General features: G+C 37.2%; 1 protein-coding gene across 3 annotated transcripts in view; it reads right to left on the reverse strand.

Annotated features, from left to right (window-relative positions):
- Positions 1–17,520, reverse strand: part of PHLDB2 (pleckstrin homology like domain family B member 2) — a 97,782-nt gene that overhangs the window by 23,941 nt on the left and 56,321 nt on the right. For 2 of the 3 annotated variants that reach the window (XM_040980504.1, XM_040980503.1), the window contains 4 exons: positions 13,375–13,503; positions 7,972–8,127; positions 6,949–7,059; positions 3,283–3,372 (listed from right to left, as the gene is read on the reverse strand). In XM_040980504.1, the coding sequence (XP_040836438.1) occupies positions 3,283–3,372; positions 6,949–7,059; positions 7,972–8,127; positions 13,375–13,503 (486 nt within the window). The remainder of the gene's footprint in view (positions 1–3,282; positions 3,373–6,948; positions 7,060–7,971; positions 8,128–13,374; positions 13,504–17,520) is intronic. The other variant, XM_040980505.1, reaches the window with a different exon arrangement.

Raw genomic sequence — 17,520 nt, forward strand, 5'->3', positions numbered from 1 at the left:
ATTATTATTTGTGGAAAAGGCACTTATAATTTTTTTCATGGAAGGCATACAGAACAGTCACGATTTTCAGGACGCTATGAGAGTAGCATGAACAAAAAGAACAAAAGTTACAAACATCTCTTTTTAAAATGAAATTGAATTCAATTTGACATTTTGATTATTCCATTATCCCATCAATCTTTTACAAAAAATGATTCCTGGAAAAGACAGGCTATTATTATGCAAAATTCCCAGGCTGGAAATAAAGGCTTTTATTGATAATTTACTTATAATTACAACAAAGTGGAGAAAGCTAGCGTTGACTGTTTATAAACTGGATGCATCAACATCATGCACTTAGATGAAGCATATCACATAGTTTGATAAGGTTAAACTAAAGGAAGACAAAGAGACTGAGAAATTTTATTTTATTTTACCAATGATAATGAATCTGGAAATATATGAGCCACTTTGAGTTTTCCTTCTACTCAGTTTAATAGTGAATTGTTTCAAGAGGTCAGGATTTGATTTCTTATATGAGTTATAGCACACAATGTAATCAACTTTTTTCCTTTAATTTATCCATTTTTGGAGACTAGAGTATTAGGAAATGAAGAAGTGCTGCAGTATGCATCTCTACTCCTGAACAAAAGACCCCTTAGTGAAACTGTTAAATATTCCAAGACAATTTGATGCTAGATCTTCTTCAATTTCCAATTCCTACTATGTCATGACACAAGTAAACAACAGAATGTTGGCATTGTGACTGCAGATGAAGGACTAGATTATTGCAGTAATACAGGGGAAAATGATGGAGGGGAAGATAAGTAAGGAAACAATGGAAGAAGCCCTAAAACTGTACAGTAAAAAATAATAACAAAAATAAAAAATGTATCCATTGTTATTGGAAAGGCAAATCTACAAAGAGTAAGATTTTCCATCCCCTGGTTCACTCCCAGATGGTCACAATGGCTAAAGCTGAGCTGATCTGAAGCCAAAAGCCAGAATCTTCTTCAGGGTCTCCCATGTGGATGCAGGTTTCCAAGGCTTGGGCCATCCTCCATTGCTTTTCTGGGCCACAAGCAAGGAACTGGATGGGAAGTGGAATAGCTGAGACATTAACTGGTGTTCAGGTTGGACTCTGGTGCTTGCAGATAGAGGATTAACCAATGGAGCCATCACACTAGCCTCAATCAACTCTTTCAAAAGTGTATACTATTTGTGTAACATAGGAGCTCTTTAAAGATTTAGGTAATAAATTCTTCATTCCTCAAGAAAACAAACCAAAAAAAAAAAAAGAGTAAGAAGGAAAGAGAAAAAAAATACATAGGTCTGTGTGAATGGAAACATACATCTAATCAGTGAGTAAAAGAACTGCAGACACGGGGCCCAGTGCAATGGCTTAGTCCTCACCTTGCAAGCACCTGGATCATATCTGGGCGCCGGTTCATGTACCAGCTGCTCACTTCTCATCCAGCTCCCTGCTTGTAGCCTGGGAAAGCACTGGAGGATGATCCAATGCCTTGGGACCTTGCTCATGTGGGAGACCTGAAAGAAGTTTCTGGATCATGGTTTAGGATCAGCTCCGCTCTGGCCTTTGTGGCCAATTGGAGAGTGAACCAGCACATGAATGATCTTCCTTTCTGTCTCTCCTTCTCTCTGTAAATTGGATCTGCCTTTCCAATAAAAATAAATCAAAATTGCAGACATAAAAATAGTAAGAAATGTGGCTTTACTACACCAAGAATTCTGCTGGAAAAGAAACTAATGAATATAAAAGGACAGATTATTTTTCTGATAGGAAATGAAGAGATCTTAGAGTCTATCTAATTTGGTCTGAAGTCACCAGCCCCTCAAATTCAGTCTGCCCAGAATCAAATTTCAAAATCTTTCCCTTTAAATCTATTATTGCTTGGTAGAAGCTACTTGCCATCCATCTCAGCATGCACTCTGAATAATGATGTCACTCCTGACATCTTCTTTTATTCGCTTTACTCGCACATCCAATTTATCAGCAAGAATTGTCCACTCTACCTCCAAAAGAGATCCAACTCAGCTATTCCCCCTCACACTTTCTCTGTCATTGTTCTATTCAAGCCAACACCTTCTTTAGCCTTTACTACTACAAATATCTCCACACTAATTTCCCTGCATTTCTTCTTCTTCTTTACAACCCAGTTTTTACCACTCTGCTTAGAGTGTTCTTTAACAAACAAATGTGACACAATGTCACATCCTGATCAAAACCCTTTCTTCAATGACTCAACATGAATCTTCAACATGAGTCAGAAAACTTGCCACCACCTGTGCTGCTGACTTTACCCTATACCACTACACTGAATTCATAATCATCTTCTGTTTGCTAAACCTGCTACTGCTAGTGCCACACATGAAATGATGAGAAACTATAAAACTGAATGATATAATAAATCTGGAAATATCTCACAAACTGTTTCTAGACTAATCTTTTAGCCATACCAATTATAATAATGAGTATTTTACTTCCTGTATTTATACACAAAAACACTTTCTATGTAAAAGTTCCTGTCTCTGCCATAATTTTATAATATAAAGTAATACATGTTTATACATTTAATGTACTTTATATTATGAAATATCATTTATAAGCAAAAGGGAATTTGTTATGCAAAGTTTTTTTTTACAGAAACTAGATTTACTCTTAGCTTTAAAGAAATCTAAATGTAAGGAAACATACTTTTTTTTTCTAAATCAGAGATATAAGTTTCCAAATTCACTAGTGTACGAATGAAACTCATTATATAATGAGGATATTTGAGGAAGAGTGGTTATGGGAACTGAGGAAAGACTGATGCTAAGGATGAAGACTACATGCAATTCAATGTAAATAGGAGTTTTCACTTCAGGGAAAAATAGTTCTGCATTGGGAGAAGAAAAATAGAGAAAAGAAAAGAACTAGACTACTTTTTCCCAATGTTTGGAGACTTTTTCATATAAAACTCAAAAGGAAGTAAAGGAAAAGACAAGGCGTGGAAAAGGAGACACAGGAAGAACAGAGGAACATTAAACTCATTTTGAGCTGGATCATAGTTTGTTTTGAAATTCCAAGTTAATCTACAATATTAATGCCAAGCAAATTTCACACACAGACACACACACACACACACACAATCTCTGCATTAGCCAGAGATATTCCCTGTGATTTTCAAAGTATAAATGAAAGGCATGAAATCCATCAAAGAATGGAGTGTGTACACAGTCATTTAGGGCAATTCCATTAGTCAGGGAAGGTGAAATGTGTACACATGCACAATCAAAACTTACCTCCTTTAGAGTATTGGGGTTAACAGGGAATCCTTTCCCTCCAGAGAGGCTGGAGTATTTCTTTTCCAAATTGCAAAGATTCTCTTTTTCCTGAGGGAACATAACATATACTGAGCTTGTAGTCAACTGAGAAACAGTGGCTTTGCATTAGAGACAAAATCTCAATCCCATATACTTCCCACGTAATTCCAACTGCGTGCTGAAAATCACATCTTCTAAGGGCTGATGTGATGCCTAAGCTATTTTCAAACATATTTCACTACATAACTTCTCACTCAAATTTTGCAGTGATATGTTTTTAAAAAGCTGTTGTAGATGGAAAAATGAAAACGAAAGTGCTCAGAGACCCTATTAGCTGTTCACATTTTGAAGATCTTCTGAAGTCAATGATTTTATCTTCCTGAGTAACCTACAGCGAGGTGCCTTCTGGAAACTTTATATGCTGTCAGCCATTATGTTTGGGTCTATGACCCATTTCACAAAGAACCTTCAGGAAAAGTACTTATGGGTCCCTTTTTTTTTTTTACTTCAACATGGTATAGTTCACATCCAATGACATGCACAGCCTTTAAGTAGACAATTTAGTGACTCCTAACCAATGGAACATATCCCAATCACGACAGAGAGCATTAAAAGCATTTTTATCCCTTTAGATATTTCCTGATGACCCCCGTCAGTCAATCCCCACTCCTACTGGGAAACACAATTCTGATTTTTACAGATTTATATGTAGTTTTGCCTGTCCTTGAACTTCATTCAAATGGCGTAGCACAATATGTGCTCTTTTGTGCCTTCATGATGCTACCTGCACCAGTAGGTCACTTCTTTTTGATTTTTTTTCATCTATTCTCCTGCTAATGTTACTTAGGTTGTTCCTAGTTGGGTGGGTTTTTTTTTGGTTATTGTTATGGGAAAGGTTACCTTAAACACTACGAGTTATTTTTTTTTTTCTGAAAACTTGCTTTTTGTGATCTGACTCTCCAATAAAAATAAGTAAATCTTGAAAAAATTAATAGATAATAGCTATTTATGTCTACTCTGGACTCGTGGGTCAGTTGCCCTGATCAAAATATTTATATGCTAGGAAAACACTCTCCCAAATACATAGCTTTACAGCAAACCCAGGTATCAGAGCATAAATGTTCCAACTATGTTCTCCTTGTGTAAGTCGATTTTCACTCTGTAGGTTCAACCATCTTTTAATATTCCACTGACCTATCATTATTTGTGGTTGTTATGCTTTATAACAGTGCCACAGGCCCTGAATTAGTGAATAGTCAATCAACGTTCTAATGAGAAATACAGGGTGGTGTCCCTGTGAGCCTCTGACCACAATATTTCTGCCAACTAATACACTACTTTGCTTTATGAGTGTCCATTTACACACACCTAATTTAATATACATTATTGATTAACATTGAACTGATAGTCCACAACCTGAATGAGGTTTATTAATAGCTGACACATGAATTTTCTCCACCAATATGACAGCTTTCTTGCACTTAACAACATTAGACAGCACATTAGCATTGTGCATGGGCTACATTTTAAACAGAAAAAGCATCAACAAAGGCTTTTAAATGTGAAAGCAAGGCATGTAAAAGCCGTAACAGGGACATATGAGGAATAATTGTTGAACTATCAAGACAGGTTTTTGCCTTATCCATTGTAAGCAGAGAATGGTGACTTTAATGTCTTGGAATGGCCACGAGACAACATGGCTACAAATTCAGGGGTTAAAAACAAGTTTTGGCAATTGGGCATCTTGAGAAACATGAGAATCAACTGAAATCTAGCATTAACTCTTCACTTTCTTAAAATAGAATTTTCAGGGAGATTGAAACAGATCTATAGAACAATTTGGGAAAATAAAATTCTTAGTACTTACAAAAATTTTACCATAGATACATGGTTTTAAATGTTTTTAGTGCAAGAACTATTGCATCTATGTCCGCACTTCTTTTTAAAAATCTAACAACTTCACAAAAATAGATTTTAAAAACTATTTACGTATCATATATTACATGATCTAATTTAAGATGTGCTTTTGAATATCTGTGCAAAGAATAAAATGGTAGTGGAGAGACAAATGACAACATTGTTCATATTATAGCAGAGAAGAGGGATGAAAAACACGTCCCTGTACAGACAACTAGCAATGAAAAAGAGGCAATCAGAGATTTATGCAGGCTACGGAGGCATCTCAAGTGGACTCATAATTCCAAGTAAATGACTTGGAATGGTTTGAAAGCCTCTACCAAAATCCATGTTGAAATAGAACCATGAGGAGCTAAGAGGTGAGACAAGGTGGGATCTTTAGGGAGTGATTAAAGCACAGGGACAGAGCTTTTAAGGATGCATTCATCCACTCTTGCATTAACCAGTTATCCTGAAAGTGAGTCTGTTACAAAAGCCAGTTTGGTTCTGTCTCTTGGAAGCATTGCTCTTGCCACGTGATGCCCTATGCCACATCAGGCTCTGGGGAGAGTCCCCAGCAGCAGGAAAGCATCCAACACCAGATGCAGCCTCTTAACCTTGGACCTCCCAGCCTTTCAGACCGATTGGCTGAATAAACCTTCATTAAAAATTATCCAGTCCACAGCCTGCAGTTATAGCAACAGACTGAGAAAACAGACTAAGACAGACAGTTCCTCCCTTTTCTTGACGTAAAAATAGCTAGAAGGAAACACTCATTTCTTCTGGGTAGGTCACAGTACAGCCTCATTTCTCAGTATTTTATTCTGGATCCATCCTTTCCCCTGCCCCCGCTACCAGCCCACACCCCCACCCCCCACCACCGGGATCCACTGGGTATTTTCAGGATGCCCAGTAACACACTCAAAGCAGCAGCCTGTATGCAGAGCTCAGATCTGAGATAAGCTCCATCATTACTAAGTTACACTAGGGGACGTGCCACAAAGTTACAATACAGATTTTTGTTTGTTTGCTGTGGGGTTTTTGACTAAAGGAACCTCTGACCTAAAGTCATGTTAAGTCTGGGACAGATGAGTAACACTAAAGCAGTAAAAACACCATTTTAGTTAATGTCACTTGAAACTGATATTGTATGCTAGATAGTGGAAAAATACAATTTTTAAAAGAGATAAATAGGGCTCCGGCATGACAGCCTAGTGGCTGAAGTCCTCGCCTTGCACATGCCAGGATGCCATATCTCAGTTTGCATCCCAGAAGCCCCTTCCCATCCAACTCCCTGCTCCTGGCCTAGGAAAGCAGAGAGGACTGCCCAAAGCCTTGGGACCCTGCACCAGAGTGGGAGACCCAGAAGAGGCTCCAGGTTCCTAGCTTCAGATTGGCTCAGCTCTGTTGCGGCCGTTTGGGGAGTGAATCAACAGATGGAAGATCTCTGTCTCTCCTCCTCTCTGTATATCTGCCTTTCCAATAAAAATAAAATAAAAAATTTTTAAGAGAGAAATAGGAAATTTTCCAGTTTTCATAGTGTTGATAAAACAGGAAAAAACATTTGCTTATTTTCTCAGTTGCAATTTTTCACACAGAATCAGTTAGTTAATGTGAAAGATTATATAAAAATGTATATGAGAATGTTCACTATATCCTAAAGGCATTCACTATTAACAGAGGAAGACAGTTTTCCCCAAGTTGGAAGTTGGGTTTCATTGCAGCCAGCGCTGAAAAGGAAATACTTACTCTTTGCAGCATCATTATTAAATTATTCTTTTCTTTCACAAAATGATCTTGCTCCCTCTGAGCCTGCTGGACAATATGATTGGCCTGCTTTTTCAATGCAGAAATTTTTTCCTGGGGGAAAAAAGTGATCAAAAGAGAATGCACATTAAATCTTCACAGATTCGCTAGTCTGTCCTGGAAAAGAAAGAGTTGTCACAAATGGAGCAACAGCGACCACATTATTACTGATGATGAGTAGGGATTCTTATCCAGAGACTATGAAGCAGCGTCTTCGACCTATTGAGCTCAACACTTTACTTAAGGCCAATGCAGTTCATGTGATTTAAACTCTTCCTGAACAACCCCACTTTATGCAGGAGCTGTTGGGTCAGGAAACCAAACTATCAGTGAAGTTTTTACATCATCTCAGGAGATATGGTAAAATTAACAATGGAATTTATTACTTAACTGACAGCTCAAGAAATCGCTTCCATTAAGTCCTCTTTTTACTCAGCTTTATTAGTTAAGTACAGAGCCCTTGAGTGTGATTCTAAATTGTGGCATAAGAGCTGAGCTCTGGTCTAGACATCTAGGTACTATGGTTTGAATGAAGTCCGTAATATTCTTTCTGGAACTGCTGGGCTGTTTTGTGATCATGAAAGTCTGAGAATTGTGGAACAATGAAAATAAAGACAATTCCTAAATGGACTGCTCACAGAATCATTCTGAATCTCCTTATTATGACTGCAAAAGGACCTGCTTTAAAACAAATAATCTACATCCCTCGTTGTCCATACCTTGGCAAATCAATTTTTAAAAAATGAGATATTATCCATAATTACATCTACAATATTTATAACAATGACTGTAACAAGCTCAATTTAGCCAGCTCAGCACATTATTTGCTGTACATATGGCAGCTCCAAGATGTGCAAAATGTGACATGCAATCAAGCAGAGAAAAACATTCTAACATAAATATATGTAGTCACACTCATGCATGGCTCTGTTAGTGACAAGTATATCTCAATTTTTTAAAATATACCTTCCTAGTAACAATGTTGCGTTGATACTCAGCCACTTCACGCAGGAGCTGTTGGGTCAGGTTCTCCTTTTCCTCATCCAGTCGGCTTTCATGCTCAAGCTGCTGGAATTCCAAATCTTCAAAGTGCTTGCTTTCAACATCCAGCAGGTCCGCATCCTTCGCAGAAAAGGGAATGAAAACAAGACACACCAGGAAGGTTGCAGCCTGCCTGAAAGCAATCTGTCCAAGATAACTTTCCAATAAAAAACTGAAAGGGTAAGAGCATGTTAATCCTTTGTTTAATCCTTACAGCAGTGACAGAGTGAAATAGCAGGGGTGGGCAGCATTTATTTCACTACCAGCTTCAGACAGATTCCCGATTTAAATTTACTAGGTAGCTTTAAACTGCTTAGTGAATTCCCACAACAAACAATAAATAACCAAGACATCTGCAAACTAAAGATTATTTTAAGCCATTTTGCTGGAATGAATAGAACCAAATCTCTCATTAGCTACAAAGGGTGACTTAAAAGGTTAAGGATTACTACTTTAAGAATAAACCTGGGTAAATTTACAGAAAATCAGACACCTTGAAAATCAGATGGTCTAAAGTAAGTATTCTCCAAAAAGAAGACATTTTAAGGTAGGTATTACTAATGCATTCACATTCGTGGAGGCATTGGTGTAAATGAGCCTCCATTTTTATTTTTAAAATTCCTTCAATTTTGTACCTTTAGAAATTATAAATATATGTAGTTTTTTAAAAAATAAATAATTCACAAATAATCCATGACCAAAACGAAGACACAACTGATTTAATGTGTCCTATAGTTCAACAAAGGAAAACTAGCAAGGTATGGTTTCTCTTATGTTCAAACAAATTCTAAAAAACTGCTGGATAAATAATTCTATGATAAACTAGTTTATATCACCATTACACCATTAGCTCCCTCATATAAATGGTAATCAAACAGGATATATCTTCTTCAATTAATTTTATTATAGAGATAATTCATAGCAGGTGTATTAGCTGTCCTGTAACTTTACTCAACACCATAGTAACAAACTGTAAACAGACTGTACATTCTCAAACCTCAAGGGCAGGAAAAAACAATTCAGAAATGATATTCCAAAGGACATATAACTCCCTCACGTATTTTTTTGACCACAAAGAATATGATCTTGATTTTAAGTTTTTGATTGCTATTTCAATTTATCAGACATTATAATTCTAATTTCTAGATAAACTGAAGCAATCAAAATACCAAGACAAGTTCAGCATTATATCCTGAACAAAACTATTTGTAGTTTTAAAACAGCACATCAGCTGATACATTCACTCTTGAGGCAACACATAATCAGTTTTAAAGTCTTTCAGTTAAGTTTGGTTTATGGCTAAAAGATCACTGGGATAAAAATGTAATAAACTTTTTTCACTTATAAGCAATCTTCAATATGTACAAATTAACAAGCATACAAACATCATGCCACTCAGTCACTCACCCTACATCTAGCTGATACCTGACATGTGTGATGGTCACAGACTGTTTCATTTGTAGTAAACACTTAAACAACGGCATGAACATAATTGTACACTAGGTAGGAAAATCATAAGTTAAGTCTAGATCAGCACCCAAATTCTGCTGGTTTCATAATTAGGCCAAGTTTTCTAGACCAGAAAATGTATGTACATAAGTTTAAACTCAGGGGAAAAAAGCACTTGCAGTGGGAATAAAAACTTTTGAAAGACATCAGATAAGATTAAAATCTCAGGGAGTGCTATTTAGGACCAGAAGGAGCTTAACTGAGCACAGAATACTATATACATATATAGGAAGCTCAAAATCAAGTACATGCCTAGTTGAATGAAAATTTCAACTAAACCTCATTTACTAAGAGAAGTTTTCTTTGTATACCTGCTGGCAAGCTCGAAAGGAAATACACAGCTGCTCTAAGGGAAATTCAATATAATTTCCTTTGTCTTTCCAATAATTCTTTCTGATCATTTATGAGGAAGAAGTTTATATTCAGTACTTTGTGTTTGGTGGATTTACTTAGTTAGTTTTGCTTGATGGAGGAACAGAAAGAATTTAAATACAGAAAGGAGTATTTATAGAAATAAGCTAATGACAATTCTGGGTTAACTCTAGAAGCAAATTTAAATGGATCTCAGAGTGTATTATCCTTTTTCATCTTATGCTCTGTAGGTAAATTGCATTTTTTTAGGGGGAGGATATTGACAAAGGCAAAAGAAATCGACCCGCAGAAGTGCCTCATTTTTTGTATGAAGATACAGAGACCCACAGAGTTTGGATTACTTTTCAATAATAAAGCGTACATCGACATCAGACCAAATCATTGTGTAATGGGGAGCCGCCATTAATGGCTTGCACCAGGTTAACTGACAGTGGACAGGGCACAGAAACGGAGTTTCTACACCCAGCTCTTCCTACCTCATCTTGTATCATTCAAGTGAATTGAAGGTTCGAAAAATGAACCCCGCACCTCCAGCATGATTCAGAACAACTGAGAGAACGGAAATTACTCAAGAGGCTCAGTGCACCTGGCCCTTTCTGCCTCTCATTGTACTATATTAGGTGAACTACAGGAAAACTCTGGGCTGTTCCAACTCCCTTCCTGCCTCCTCCACATGCAAGCTTTCTTTGTACTGCGTGGCTCTCAATTGGATTGGAGGACAAGAACTTGGTGGCTCAGTGCAGTGGTTCCTGGAGTGTAGTGTAGCTGCTGTCACCCAGCTTCGGGAGTAAAGGCTCCTAACATCCTGCACTTGGGTCCAGTGTGATCTCTCTCGCACTCCGCAACAATAGAAAGTTTCTTAATTGTAGTAGGTATCAGAGTGGAAAGATCTTTTTTTTTTTTTTTAAATCAAAATCAACCACTTGGTTGACTACTCATCAAAAGCACAAAAAGGGGCCAGCATGATGGCTCAATTGGCTAAACTACCTGCAAGTGCCTACATCGCATATTGGCACCAGTTCTTATCTTGATTGGTCCACTTCCCTTCCAGCTCCCTGCTTGTGACCTGGGTAAGCAGTAGAGCACGGCCCACAGCCTTGGGACCCTGCACCTAAGGGGGAGACCCAGAGGAAACTCCTGGCTTCAGATCTATTCAGCTCTGGCTGTTGTGGTCATTTGGGGAATGAATCCGTAGATGAAAGGTATTTCTCCCTTTCCTTTCCTTCTGTAAATCTGATCTGCCTTTCCAATAAACATAAATAAATCTTTTTTTTTTTTAAGCACAAGAAAACACTATCAGCCAGGTGTCTGTCTCCCCTGCTTAACACTGGCTCTTACCCTGGCAAATGACTCATATCAACTGCATACCAATAACAACCATGAAATTTACAGCAGATTAACACTATACTTTGATTTGAAATAAAAACTTTAGGGATAAAAAGCCCAGCCATAAGTCCAAGATATTGTATGTACCAGCATCATTCTACAATTTTAGCTTAAGTATTCAAAGCGGCATACAGTTGAATAAAATAGGTTTTATATGATTGATTTATTTTTATTTTGTGAGACTTGCCAGTTAATGAAGTTGGAGAAAAATCAACCTTTTTGAATGTAGTTTAAATGCCTTAAGGCAATTTTTGTGATTTCAGCAGTTCTCTGAAATGCTTCAAGCCTAAAGGGAAGTAAGTTGTGATAACACAGGGAGTTCCTGGTATGAATGGTCACAGGAAATAAGCCAATTTTGACTAAGCCAAAGGATTGGGAGAAGAGCTGAGCAGCTCATTATTGCTGGAAAACAGAATCAATAGACCTCCTGAAGCAATTGAACAGAAGCTACCACCAGCCAATTATCTCCTCTAAGGAGAGTGGTTCTTCGGGAAGAATTTTACTCTTGGCTTACAAAGAGGATGGAGTTTGCCTTCAGTTAATGGAACAGACTGCATTATTTCCTTTCCTCCTTCCTAGGCAAAACCCTAAGGACAAATATAAATCTACAATTCATCCTTCAGAATGTAGATCTGAACACGGAAAAGACGACTACTAGAAAGAAAGAGGAAAATATATAACCATGTTGCTGATTTTCAATAAAAACTTCTAATAGCTGTAAAATCTTAACAGTAAAGGAAGTGGAAAAACAGTAAACAAATATAAAATTGAATTTTCCATCACTTTCATGAACAGGCATGGGCATACATTACAAACTGAACCAATTTTTCAAATACTAGTCTTTTTTCAATTTTTTAGTCACACAATTTCCAGAATGTGACACTTTTCATATTTTACACTGCAATTTCAGATTGACATAACAAAATAGTAAAGGGAAGGATTACTGTTAACTTTCTTGAGACAATGTTGTAAAGACAGATATTAAAACTGTTAACTTTCACTTAACAAAGCTACACTGGACACTCCTTATTAACATGCTTCCAACCTCTAAACACTTAGTTAACTAGCTTTTACCAAAAGATGCTCTCAGAAATATCAACAATTTTTATCTTAAATGTCATGTTAAAAATTTTCAAGGGTATGTTATCTTCACTGATTAGTTTGACCTGCTAATTCCAAAGAAGTTACAGACATAACAAAGAACACTTAAAAACGGGCTTTTTTTCCGTACTCTTGCGGAATTATGATTGCTACTCACTTAGGCCAAGTTACTATTGTGTGACTGCTTCCTGAGACCTGGGCTTCAGTTCTGGAGCTGCTGTCTGATGCTCCACAGCCACTTGGGAAGGAGTCATCAAATATAAATGACCCTGCCAGCATTTGTAAAACTACCCACTTAGGAAGTCTCATTTTCTGAAGATAACAAACACGGCTGTGTTAAACACGGTTGCAGTTACAGGCAGGACAGTGCTCTGCTAAAGTGGAGATGGAATATAATGCTACATTAACTGTAAAATGTTGAAGCTCCTAAGAGATGCTGAGGCTTTTAGCAATGCTGTGTAATGTTGCAATCCTGCTAACAATTAGTTCAATGTCACTAAGCAGCAGAATGAAAAATAAAAACAAAACAATGAGTCACATGATCATTTTTTGGACAAGGTTATAAAATCAAACTAAGAAGAAAAATTCAGAGCAAATAGTCCACACAGTGCAGAGAGTGCAAAAAAAAAAAAAAAACAACAACAACAAAAAACTCATCAGCTGATTTAAAAGCTACAACCTTGCTGTTGGTTACAAGTCAGGAAATACTCTCTTGTTACAAAGAACATGATTCCAGAAATTTTTTTTTGCATTATAGATTTGATAAAACATTCTAGCAAGGGATTTGTTAACCGATTAGCTTAAGATAACATACACTGTTGGCATGCATATTTCTATTTTAAAATGATTATGAACATTTATGCTTTGTGAACTCATAAGTCATAAGCAAGTGGCACTTAACTGAAAGAGATAATAAACAAAAAAGAACAAAAGAACTGTTGCATTCCTGTTGCTACTGACCCTCTTCAGTTGTTGCTGTAACTGCTCCCTCATGGACTCAGGACAATTGTCCAGCTGGGTCTTCTGCTCGGAGTAAAGCTCCTGAAGCCTCTCTAGTTTTTCCCTTTCAGCATCAAGCTTTACCTTCTCCTGAAGTTCAGAAATCAGAAAAATACAAGAACAGAAGTTACCTTCACAGCCCAAGCAGGTGCTAGTGCACATTTCCCACGGACAACATAAATAAAAGCACGCAAACTCTGCATTGTCTATGAATGTAGAGACTTATTTTGTTAGTGGCTAGGATAAAAGGGCCTTACTGGAAGCGAAGCAAAGGGCTTCTGGTTTCCGCATTTTCAGGACACAGTCCATTTCATTGGATAGTGACAATTGCCCCCTTTCCTTTCTTCCTGCTACCATGAAAGCTTCAAAGGTTAAACAACTGAGAATATTTATGCCAGGGAAGCAATCTAATTGAAGAGCTGAGAGGTAGTAAAAACGCAAGATTGACTAAACGGCAAAGGGAAGCAACGTTAGGCAGCTCAGACATACCAATACTATAACAGTGACCACAGAAATATGTATCGCCCACAATGACTAACAAACTGAAACACAGACTGATAAAAAAGAATATAACTAGGATTCATGGGAGGCAGTGGAGAGGGAGGAGAAGAGTGGAAAAGCAGGGGAGGAGAGGGAAGAGAATGAGTCACATGATCATGTTTTAGACAGGGATATAAAATCAAACGAAGAAGAAATCCACAGATTTCCTATCCATAGCTTCAATTAACCAGGACTGGAAAATGCGTCTGGCACGTCATACAGGGCAAAGTGATGCAGGATTTTCTCCAGAAAAACAGCAGTAAGTACTGTGATTCAGTGATGATGTAGCCTTAAGATGTCCCTCTTTAGCAGAGAATCATAACTGCAATGTATTTAGTGCTTGTCTTCCCCACTTGTAATACCCTGATGATGTTGGGCATATTTCTATTTTTAAATGAGTATGAACATACATGCTTTGTGAACTCATAAGTTATAAGCAAGTGGCACTCAAAGCAAACCTTGTAGAACACCTCAACCCTAACAGAAGCACCGTATGAAGCACAGTAACTATCTGACCCCCAGTCAGCCAAGTGGCCAGCCAGCATCCTGCCTTCCTTAAATTCAGTCTGTGTGAACTGACAGAAGTTAATCTATCTTCTGTGTGTATCACAGGAGGATTTTTTAAGGAATGAAGCTTTCAAAGAACATCCTTACTATAGTTTCTTCATTGAAATGGCCATGATTTCTTATGTAAGCAAATATTGTGAATTTTTCTGTAAAAGATGTTATGCGTATAACTCTAACATTATAAACAGCAATACTTGTACAGTTTCTTGAGTCTCCATTTGTCATTTGAATGTTAATATTTCAAGGATATTTTAGAAACATAAACTTTTAACTTCATAAACACACTTATTTCAACCCCAAAAGTGAAAAAAATCATAGGATCTTAGTTCATACATCAATTGAAAGTGATTCTACATCAATCTAAAGTTTAACAGACTACACAAATTTTCTTTGATTTTTAAAAAGGGAAACTTTGTTCACTGTTCATGTCTGCTGTTCAGGAGTTGGAGACAGCAGCAGCAATATTAACACAGAAGAGAAATACAAGTGCTAACTCATAGTAAAACTGAAATATATTGGTACTAGTTAGATTTGAGCTTTAGTTTTCTTTTTTCCCTCCATAATAAAATCCAGCAATGCAGAGTGCTTTTTGTCTTTTGTTTAGAAAACAAATTGTGTTAGCCATATGTAAATCAAAGAGTGCCCTCTTTTTACCCAAATAATTTTATATGAAAAGAATTCAATTTCGAAATGCTGTATCAACAGACTTTGTAGTAAATCTGATCCAAACAAAAGCGTTTTTAAAATAGAAAGACTAACCATTACAGTTAAATATCACCTGTACAAAGAACCAAACCTTATGGTTTTCTAGAAAATACTGCTGGGATATGGTACCATATGGAAAGCCACTAACTTAAAACACAGGTTTCAAGTCTGAAGAAACGACTCACAGTTCTTCTGATGCTTTCCATGTTTTTAATAGCTAGTGATGAACAGAATTGAACATCTATTAATAAATACCTGATGTTTACATAGCGTCTTCCTTCTGAGAGGCTCAAAACGTTTCACAATTCCACACAAGCGGATAGTTAGAAGAATTATGCAACCAGGCAGCATTCGAGCCTTCCGCAGCTTCTGTGTAGTTTTAGTAATGCTGTGACCACTGCCCGGGTCTCTGAGCTCAGCGGAGCCAATCTTAGGCCAAAGGAAGTCGAAGGGAAAGATGAAAGAAGAACTAGTGGCAGGTGGGCCCAGCCATAAATCACAGAGGACCACAAAAATGATATCACAGCTGTGAAGGCCAACAGTACACCAACTCTGAGCCAAAAAGTAATTAATATTCCTCTCTTCTATTTATTGCCCAGGAAGTTTTCAAAGGAATATTAGCACCAGGGTGGTAGTTATTATCACCTTCCACAGAGGAGGTAAAACAAACAAATCAGATTGTGTTGCTCGCTTGTCACATTTAAAATATTAAAATTGGCTGCTTTTCTCTCAGATTTAAATAAGGAAGCTCACTTAACCACTACAAGCAGGACAATATTTGCTAAACACCATAGCAAGCACATCTTCCCCCCTTCTCAGATTCATAAATTGATTCTCAGGGAATAAAGTAAGTTATATTTTCATAAATTTAACTATTTTCATTTTGTTGACAAAAATTAAATTACAAGGAATGCTCTGGGAAAATCCGGTGGTGTCAGGGGACATCTATGAACCAGGAACGGAAGTGAAGCTCCTCATGGATGAGCTGCTGCTGCATGCCCTGTTCTCACACCTGCTTGTTCTCTTTTGATATACCAGCCCACTCCAGCTGAGTCACAAATTCATTGACAAATTCTAACAATTTTGTACATTTAACCTAAATTTTCACATTCATATATGGTCAAAGGTATATTATTTATAGTAAATTGTGGTAGAAATTGGCATGTAGTATTCAGTCTAGGTAGTCATACTTTCATGTTTGTAGGATTTGGTTTCTGGTCACACACCCCCACACCAAAATCAGTTGGTGCTCAAGTTCCTTATATAGCACAGAAAAGTACTTGCTTGTAACCCACACACACCTTGCCATACACACTAAACATTTCTGGATTACTAATAATACCTCATAGAATATACATACTATGTAAATAGTAGCTATGGCTTCTGGTTTAGCAATTCAAGATAAGGAAAAGTGTGGACATGTTGAATATATACAAAATTTCTTTTTTCTGAATACTTCCAATCCTGGGTTGGTTGAGTCCACAGGTGAGGAATCTGAGAACAGAAAGGGCTAACTGTACTTTAAATCTTTCTAGATGATTTATAATACATAATGCAATGCAAATGCCACATAAACAGCTGCTATACTGAATTGTTCTGAGAATAATTATAAGAAAATGTCTTTACATTTTAGTACAGATTCATTTTCCAGTCCTGGTTAATTGAAGCTATGGATAGGAAATCTGTGGATTGGTGAGTGCCAACCATGTGCATGGTGAGCTATTTGTTCATGTAGCCAATAAAGCTAAATAGAGGACTAGAGGGAGGATGAGAAGAGGGTACTTGATCAAGGACCTATTCAGCATGATTCATGTGGCTCATTGATCCCCAAGTTACACTGCTCATTACAACAATCTGGATATGCTTTCAAATGTACTTATAACTAAGATCTCAACTTAGTCACAAATACAAAAGTGTAAGATGTAGTAACAAGAAAACTTAAGATCTCTTAAAGTTTCCTAATATGCATCCAGGTCACGAATCACTGACAGCCACTCATGTTTGTGGGAGCCAGAGGCATTCAACTGCAGCTGGACTTCACTGATTAACACAGGGTATTAGCACAAGGTCCATCAAGAGCTGTTCTTAAAATAGTTGGTCCTACTGTTTTTGCTTCACAGTAATGAAGGCCTCTCTAACAAGTGGTATCCCAAGCAAACCAACCAACACATTTTTCACAACAGATCTGAATATTCAATACTCACCCAGAGAGGCATGATGTATTTTGAGATCAGATGCAAAATGCGTACCTTCTAATAACACCAATGATTAGAAGTGGTAATAAAGCTACCCTCA

The sequence above is a fragment of the Ochotona curzoniae genome, unplaced genomic scaffold (genome assembly GCF_017591425.1).
Source record: "Ochotona curzoniae isolate NIBS_2020 unplaced genomic scaffold, NIBS_Ocur_1.0 contig_3498, whole genome shotgun sequence".
NCBI classification, from domain to species: domain Eukaryota; kingdom Metazoa; phylum Chordata; class Mammalia; order Lagomorpha; family Ochotonidae; genus Ochotona; species Ochotona curzoniae.